This window comes from Dysidea avara, chromosome 15 (genome assembly GCF_963678975.1).
Source record: "Dysidea avara chromosome 15, odDysAvar1.4, whole genome shotgun sequence".
In the NCBI taxonomy this organism is placed as follows: Eukaryota; Metazoa; Porifera; class Demospongiae; order Dictyoceratida; family Dysideidae; genus Dysidea; species Dysidea avara.
Window position 1 is genome coordinate 11,521,482 of NC_089286.1, and position 8,932 is coordinate 11,530,413.

The 8,932-nt window shown below is 37.6% G+C and overlaps 1 protein-coding gene across 1 annotated transcript; it reads left to right on the forward strand.

Moving 5' to 3' along the window:
• Positions 1–521: 521 nt before the first annotated feature.
• On the forward strand, positions 522–1,124 carry LOC136245277 (uncharacterized). Its single transcript, XM_066036766.1, has 2 exons — positions 522–630; positions 802–1,124. Exons 1-2 carry the CDS (start codon positions 522–524, stop codon positions 1,122–1,124), a joined length of 432 nt encoding a protein of 143 aa, XP_065892838.1.
• The last annotated feature ends 7,808 nt before the right edge of the window (positions 1,125–8,932 follow it).

An 8,932-nucleotide genomic window follows, 5' to 3' on the forward strand; every position in this document is an offset into this window, starting at 1 on the left:
GTCAGTCACACCAACCATTTTAAATACTTCTTTACCCTCAGCAGCACTAGCCTGTATAGCTGCTTCCACTCCTCCAGTGGATCAGTCACCAACAAATACATCAACTTCTTCATTGCTATCAGTCGATCAGTTACCAACAAATGTTTCAACTTCCTCTCCATCTCCCATCAGTCGAACTGGTTGAGCCATCGAAAAGGCCTCAGGTGCAATTAGTAGAAAAGGACTAAAAGACTTCTCTGGTGTAGTTCGGCAAGGAATGGTGGTTGAATTAAATATTGTCAATATTGGTTGTTCAAACATTTTTAGGAATGAATCAACTTTCATCTAATGGATTGAAAGATGGAATGAAAGAAGTCTCAAGCAGAATCCAGAAAGGTAAGTGGAGGTCAAATTAATCAGTATTGTCACGTTTGGACATTAAAGATTCATATAACTTTAATATATCCCTGGGTGTGTCGCTTGGTGTTGCTGTAGTATTAGGATGTGTGGTGCTAAGTACCAGATGTCACCTCACCACAAACATGAGGGTGAATTGTGATGAAGTAGAATGGTTGCTAAAGTTGAGTAACAATGATTTACCAGTGAAGAGTGATCAGCCATTTGAAGGATGCATTGCAATACCTGATAGATGTGTGACCAATTCAGTGGTGACATCAGTATTATTTTGGTGATGAATTTGACCCAAGTTCTTTTGCATACCATTTGATATTGTGCCCGACCAATGATGAATCATTAAAGTCATACTACAGTGTATTCCAGGTGAGACTAGTACTTGTTATAGCTCTGATTACATCATAACAGATGATGAGGAGAGGGCACAATATCCAATTGAATTCATGAATAGTTTGCAACTATCTAGAATACCTCCCCATAGGCTGTCACTTAAAGTTGGTGCAGTTGTGATGCTACTGCAGAACCTCAACTTACATGAGGGACTGTGCAATGGTACATGCCCATTGATAAGCCATCTATATGAGAACTGCACTGATGCTGCAATCCTAACTGGAACAGTAGTCAACAGCAGAGTGTTGATACCACGCATACAACTTGCACCATCAGAGTGTGACATGCCATTTGTCTTAACCAGATGCACTGTGTTCATCTTATTCTATGAGTATCAATAAGGCACAGGGGACAAACATTTGGGAAAGTTGACATTTAACCCTTTATTACTGAAGTTTTTTTTACAAAACCGCAAGTGTGAAAACTTTTATGGCTTGTGTGAACTGTGGGCGATACGAGTGGACCCCACCCATTAATTAACCCATCAAGCTATATACCGTTTGATAGCCATCTCTCTCTTCTACCAACACAGCTAGAATACTTACAGATCACACACACAACTCACGCGCTATGAAGCGAAGAAAGCGTATCTTCTCCGTATCGCCATAGCATTGAAAGATGGGCGCCGCCATCTTACTAATCAACGCGATGACATCACACTATTTATTTTTCCTTATCACGTGGGGACTGGAGTAATTCCAACTAAAGCCTCCTAGTAGCAGGGAGAAGGCGAACATGGAGTTTTAAACAGGTATTATTGTTTTGTATACACTATTTTATATTGCCAAGTGCCATAACTTGCCCACGCTTCTTCCTATCGCCGAACGGTAAACTTCATTAGAAACGCCCGGTCCTTCTGAGCAGGTTGGTAGCAATATCAGCTTCGTAGCCCCTAGGAAAAAGGAGTTATGGCTCCGTTTATAAAGGGCACTCGTTATGGCAATATATTAGCCATTCGATAATAAAGGGTTAAACCACATGGACAGTGATATGTGGCATTTTCTAGAGCCCGTTGTTTTGCAGATGTTCTTGTGTAAACTGAAGAATCTACATAGCAAGGACAGCACCGAGGTAGAACTTACACAAGGAACAATGGTGTACAATCAGATACTTTGTTGATGTTACTGATATCATATATTTTAATTCACATATTATGGATGGATGGATGTGGGCATTTCATATGCAATGTAGCAATTAGTGTACTGCATTTGTTTGAATGAATGGATATCGTTTGAGTGTATATAAATGAAGTGCATTTGTGTGTTCCACATATTGTATACAGAGAGCATTAGTAATGCACATTTTGCGTGAGTACACCTAGTTATATAGTATTTCCAATAGTCAGTAAACTTCTGCAATGTCTATATAATGGCTATAAACAAAACTGGAGTTGATCTCCGTCTGGGAGGTTACCAAAGACTGAGGACAAATCAGTGACTGAATCTGTTAAAGAGTCATACTTTGGTGCAATGATTGTACTGACTTACCAATTTTCTCTACTGGTGGTTTTGTGACAATTTCCAATTAGAAACAAGTTGCTATTATAGCAGTTAAATTTGCAGCAATATGATACATTGATGACACCTGAGAACACCTCATACAGTTTACTATAAAATTACCTGAGATCCCTCATACTCACTGTGAACCCAGAAGTGGTACAGATTGCATTAAGTGATTTGCTTTCAGCAGTACAATCTTTACGAGGGAATGTCCATATATGAAACCGTGTTACGATCATCCTGTGTGACTAATGTGACATTGTACTGTTGTGATAGTAACGCATACAGTAGTAACGTTTAGGAGCAATTGAATTGGTGGAGTATGGCTGACCCAACAAGCGGGGGAAGCCTGTTTGGGTGGCGGCCTATAAAGAAGTAAGTACTCGTGTTTGTGTGTGGCTAACTGTAGTGGCCTAAATAAAAACTCTAATAAATAGGGCGATGAAATTACCACAGTGAAGGATGGGAGTAGGCTGGCTGAGTGGAAAGAGGGAAAAGGTATTTCTATTACAAGGGAGCTAACACAACCTCAAGATGACTTTCTACAGTCTCTAGGTACTCCAGAGTCTCTGAGTCTGGAAAAAACTGATAAGTAGTCTTCTTTCAAACAGGATCTTTGTACAGGACTATAATGGAACCAGTATATATATAAAGGAAATCACACATATATATACCACACCTGTGGTTGAGATCAAAAGCGCCGCGCTGTGGTATATAACAGGCTTTGTGGCTACGCTTACCATATATGGTGTATCTTCACACATTCCAAAAAATCCTTATCTAAACGGTAAACAAGTCTCTAATAACAAGTGCCTAAATCAACCAATAATTATTCACTTCAGAAATTGGAACAAGTTTCGATGAACTCTCGTCTCCTTCGTGGATAACTCACTAATTGCGACTATGTGGGCGTGGCACCACTAGAAGTGTAAAACGTCTGATCCATCAAGAATTTCTATTAATTTCCATCTCCAGGAGGTGCTGTTTCACTAACTTACTATCTATAATCGTTTTCTACTGGGGAGTAGAATATAACAGTTATAATAACACGATTACTCGGGATATGACTAAATATACACACTCTCACGCAAGCACTGTGCGTTCTCGTGAATTGTATGTATATTTTAGTCATATCCCTTGTAAGCGTGTTATAACTATAAAAAAAAATTATATATATATATATATATATATATATAGGAGATAATGATTATAGACTGTATCAAGTATGCATAAGCTGCTATTTACAGATACAAAGAACTTGCAATAATCCAAGCATTTTGCAGATATGTGAATGCTACTTCCATCCTACCACCAGGCTTCAACATTGTCTTCCTCTTCATGTTAATGATTTTGTCTAATTACTGTCACTTCAACTACTCAAGTGTTGTTCTCTGCCACACTAACTGAACCCAAGATTGCTCCTATATATATACACATCGTGTGACACTATCATGAAAATACCATGAGTATAGCACAGGTAGTCAACTCGGTGGCCAAAGCCAAGTAACTTGAAATGATGATGTACATAAAGTCTTTGCTATAACATTGATTTATTGCAAGCCCAGAAGTTGTTTGACAACACTTTGAGTTTCTGGTAGGAAATGACTAGTAACAAAATTTCTAGATAAAATTTGTTAGATCACAAGAAATGTAAAATCCACAAAATATGTATATATATATTATAATTTAGAATACATTTAGCAACGCTTCAAAAAGATAATTTCTGTAAGTCACATGATGCAAAACTCAAACCCACAATGTAACTACATACCATCAAAAGTCTACAGAATGTGGTCCCTCTGTTTCAACTCTCAAGGTTACATGTAATACGCTTGGGTGTCGACGTGTGGCCTGCCGCACTCATTGTACATCATACTGACTAGCATAGTCCCATTGATCAACTCTTGTAATGGTTGTAACCACAAGAGTTGACAGAGGCATATGCAGGAAATTTGAAAAGGGGTTTCTACTACAGCTAAACTGTTGTTTATATTACCTGACTGCTCTATTAGAGTATCTCGATCTTTTCACCAAAATCATAATTCAGAACAATGTTATAGGATTGCTATTATGTTCAAACTATTATTTAATGTTTAAAATGTGTCCTGTTCCATGATAGATTACAGATTCTGGCAACCTGAAGTTTCAGTTTCTTAATGTTTCAAGTGGTGTGTAAAATCCAAAGTTGCTGAAACCCCTGGAAACTCCCTTTGGTATGCCCCTGCTTTACATTATGGCTAACTGTGGCAGTATAATACCATTACAGTTTTGTTAGAAATTTAGCCAGAAAGTACAATTGAAATCTCATATTAGATGATTAGAACAATTAGCTAATTTTATGAACTCTCAGGTAACTTGCATTGATCAAAATGTATAGCTTTATAGTTTATAGCGGTATATATCTTTTGTAGTTCAGTGTTTTACATATAAAAATAACCCACGTATGTGTGAAGATTGAACAGTTTATTACAATTCTGGTCCATGCTCAATGCACTTTTCCATTTTCAAAATAAACCAGTTCATTACACCTGTATTGAGATTTTCATTGACCAATACCTGCTGCAGCTATACTAGTGTGTGGGGCTGTTGAATGCTTCAGTAATAACAGGCTGAACAGGAATAGAAGTGACTGGCCATAGATGACTGGCCGTTTCTCTTCAACAGCTTCTTCTGGCTCTAAGTCAAGATGTTTCTTGATCTGACGAATCTGTTCCAAAATCTTGTTTAGTTGGTGATTGACAGTTTCATAATTATGAAAACTAAAATACTAGTGTACCAGCACACTGAAGGCCATTGCACAGCAAACAAAATCCACAGCACAAAATGAAGGCTCTCCATAATTTAATGTCCATGTGTTGATGCTCCTGAGGTACCATCGTACTAATAGTTGCTCCACATAGTTGGCATAGTTGGCATTATACTTGCTAACTTATAGCAAATTCACAGCAGGGGCCAGGCCCATAATGATGGGATAATTATGGTCCAGTGTACAAACACTACAATACACTCAAAGTTAATGAACAATCCTAGTAGCCAGACATGGGGCCAAGTACATGAGTACTTATACTTAAGTACACTTAAGTACAGATTTGAAAGTACTTGTACTTTACTTAAATACTTTCTTAAATTCCCCAATGTACTTGTACTTATACTCAAGTACTTTGCTAAGTACTTGTATGTACTTGAGTACTTAAAGTACTTGTAAGTACTGCAAACATTGTACATAGTTTGTACACAGTGGGTGTACAATGAGAATATCAAAATTGTATGAAGGTGCAGTTTACAACTTCTTGCGATTCTTCTAATGCCTTCCCCAACCTTACTGTGTATAATGTTGCCATGATTAACGATGTCGCCAATGCTGTTGTTCAAGTCAGTGCGTTTTAAGAGAGAGAATAGTTGACAAAAACCAACCCCCCTAGGTACACTTACATACTACAATACACTGAATACAACATATATTTTACTACAGCAAAATGTACTTGTACTTTACTTAAGTACTTCCAACATGTACTTGTACTTTACTTAAGTACTCTCTTGATTGCTGCTGGAGTACTTGTACTTGGAAAATTCAAAAGTACTTGTACTTTACTTAAGTACTTTTAAATGTACTTGGCCCCATGTCTGCTAGTAGCCAATCGAGCATCAATTGGATAAGGTCCAAACCAGTAGATAAAGACAGGAATATTTCATTACACTATTCTTTGAAGGACTGTGCTTGTTGTTGAATGTCATTGAACATGATGGATACTTCTTCCTAAGCAAATTGTAATTGAATTTGCAATTGCTGACTTCTTTTGACCAGTTGATGTTGATTGATTAATGATCTCTACAATATCTTATGTTGCCCTAAACTATCTGTAATCTTCTTTACAGCATGTTATGACATGTCTGACAAGTTTCCTATTAACTTTTCTGCCTTCTCCTGCCACAGCTGATGTTGCAAATAGAAATCAAGTGTCTTCAGTGTGATTGTACATACAAAATACAGACTTGTTCATGTCTCTCGTACCCTAGCTGATCAACACATCTTCAGTACACTTATATGACTGATGTCCTGTGCTGATAATTGGAAAATGCGACTGCTAATCTTTCTCAGTAGAGCAATTGAAACATATAGTGAGACAAGAGATATAATTGTTCATTGCAAAACAGCAGTTTTGGAAAATCCCTATATTGGTATTGATGCTACTTTAGTTCACCCCAATTCAAAACCAGGTTATACAAACAAATCAACATCTACGTTACTTTGTATTTACTTCAAAATCATATTGAGTGTTTAAAATTATATCAGAATAGCTGATCAGCCAGTCTTTTCTTATGGCATATTACAGGCAAAACTATGAGCTCCAAATGCATATTTTCTCAGAAAGTTTTCACTGCCTAACTGTTGTTTTAAGAGAAGTATCAGAATTGTAACACACTGTGTAAAACAGAGTAAATCAATTACATCATACTAAGATCACAACAATCAAACTGAACAATTGCTGCAAAAGAAGTTCTTGCAATAAGTTAAGTTGGGATGTTGAAGACATCTATCTATTGTGCCATTTGATTTTCAGCAGTTGTTCCTGAAGTATACAATCCTTCCAGGGGCTGTACATTTATGTTAGCCACCAAATTTTCCAAATCTGGTAAACTATCAACTTATCAAGTAGACGACTTCCTATAATCCCCAAGTACTTGAGAGAAGAAAGAAAGCACATTTCACATCAGCCACTAAAATATGTCCTTTAGTTACTTAAACCTAACTCTATAAAGGATGCTTCATTGGCTTGCCACTGACCTATCCCCAGCAATTTGCTTGTCTCTAACTTCACCAGTCACTATTGTAACTTCACTAGCCACTATTGTAACTTCACCAGCCACTATTGTAACTTCTTCACATCATCTCCTTGTTTAGCCTCAGGCTATAGACTAATGTTATGATGAGTTTCATTTTCAATATCATCATCGCTACTTCAGTTAGCATGCCAACAGCAAGTACCAATAACACACTGCCCTACAGAGCTATCTACTATATATTATAAACAATGAAAATTTAATGATGATTGAAGCAGAAAATTGTTTTGTTTATTCCGCACATCCTAATCTTCTTGTTGACTTGCAGTGGGGATTATATTTTATTGGAAGGGGTTTGGAAAAGGAATCAAGCATTAGCCCTGATGCTGATTGTAACTGAGGTATTCCAGTGACAAAAGTATGATTCTGATCCAAAGTAACAGCTGGTAATTATCAATATTTTGGATTTACAAATACTCAGTAGCATAGCTACACCCAGGCATTTGCCAAGGCATAACTCACCTTGTCCAGGCATTAAAATCTTCTGGCACGGCAGCCACATATGAATTTACAATTTATTAATTACAATTCCATCCACTACGGCGCCATGGACTGTAGCGAACGCTTACAGCAAACTCTTGCGTGGAAAATAAGTGCTGTGTTTAGTCTTTTTATTTGCTGTGACCTCAGTTTTAAAGATGCTCTTAAAGTTGAATTATTTCGTTTTGTAAGTCAATCCCTGCTGATTTGAACAGTTACCTACCACCCTGTGCACTATTTGGAGTATGGATTCCTTTGGAGTCTCAAGAATTGTCAGAACTTTTGCGTACTTGTGTTATACCTGTTCACAGGAACTTGGAATTTGTAGATGTAATGTTCCCTTTTTTGTGCGTGTGCATTAATGCAGCTAAGAAACTGTATACCAGCATTTGAAAGCAAAAGAAGATGTCACTTTGTGTGAATCTCTCAGAAGACGGGCACTGATTAGATGGGCAATGATGCAGTAGTAAGCCTATTCATTATACAGTACACCTGAAACATTGATTTTAGTAATAGATGTTTATAATTTAAGGCACTTAATACATTTACTGATGTGCAGATAGTGGAAAGTGTCAGTTAGCAGGTGGGAGCTACTGAGTGTTCATCGCAGTCTAGACTGAATAAATCATCTTTCCTAAAACCAAGGAAAACATGTTATTGACTGAAATATTTTTACTCATTGATATTACTTTTGATGCTGTGCACTGACAGAAAATCCTGGGTAGCAAGAAAGGATAAGAAGCTTTGGGAAGATGTAGCCACATTTATCAAGCAGCACTCACACACTTCTTATTGTCACACAGATGGGTGTATGTTCTTTGTTATACTTGTGCATAGTAGACAAGCTATTTTTACAGGTGCACCATGCAGGTCAAGAGCTACTTGTTGAACAATTTCATCTCCTGCTTCTACTGAGCAATATTATCTTGCTAAGTGTTCTGCTGTGTCACAGTCATCTGTGGCAACTAGATCAGTTTCATCTTGTTCGTTATCACAAGTTTCATCAGAATTCCAGCTGCCACCTGCATCTAGTACTTTGGCATCTTCTATGACTATGCCAAGCTCTAAACCACTGACTGGAATTTACCAAGCTCTACATCACTGTCCTGGACTGTACCAAGCTCTCCCTGTCCTTGGCTGTACCACATCAATGTCTTGGACTGTACCAAGCTCTACATCACTGTCTTGCCAAGCTCTACATCAATGTCATGGATTGTACCAAGCTCTACATCACAGTCCAGGGCTGTACCAAGCACTACATTGCTGTCCTGGACTACTGTACCAAATACATTATTGTCTTCTCAACTGCAGTCATCATCAAATGTATT

What these genes read in the sequence shown, in the direction of transcription:
- LOC136245277 (XM_066036766.1), top strand. Translation starts at nt 522, where the DNA reads ATGAGGGTGAATTGTGATGAAGTAGAATGGTTGCTAAAGTTGAGTAAC. An exon ending in CATTGCAATACCTGATAGAT is followed by an intron (nt 631 to 801) that starts GTGTGACCAATT and finishes ACATCATAACAG; the next exon opens with ATGATGAGGAGAGGGCACAA.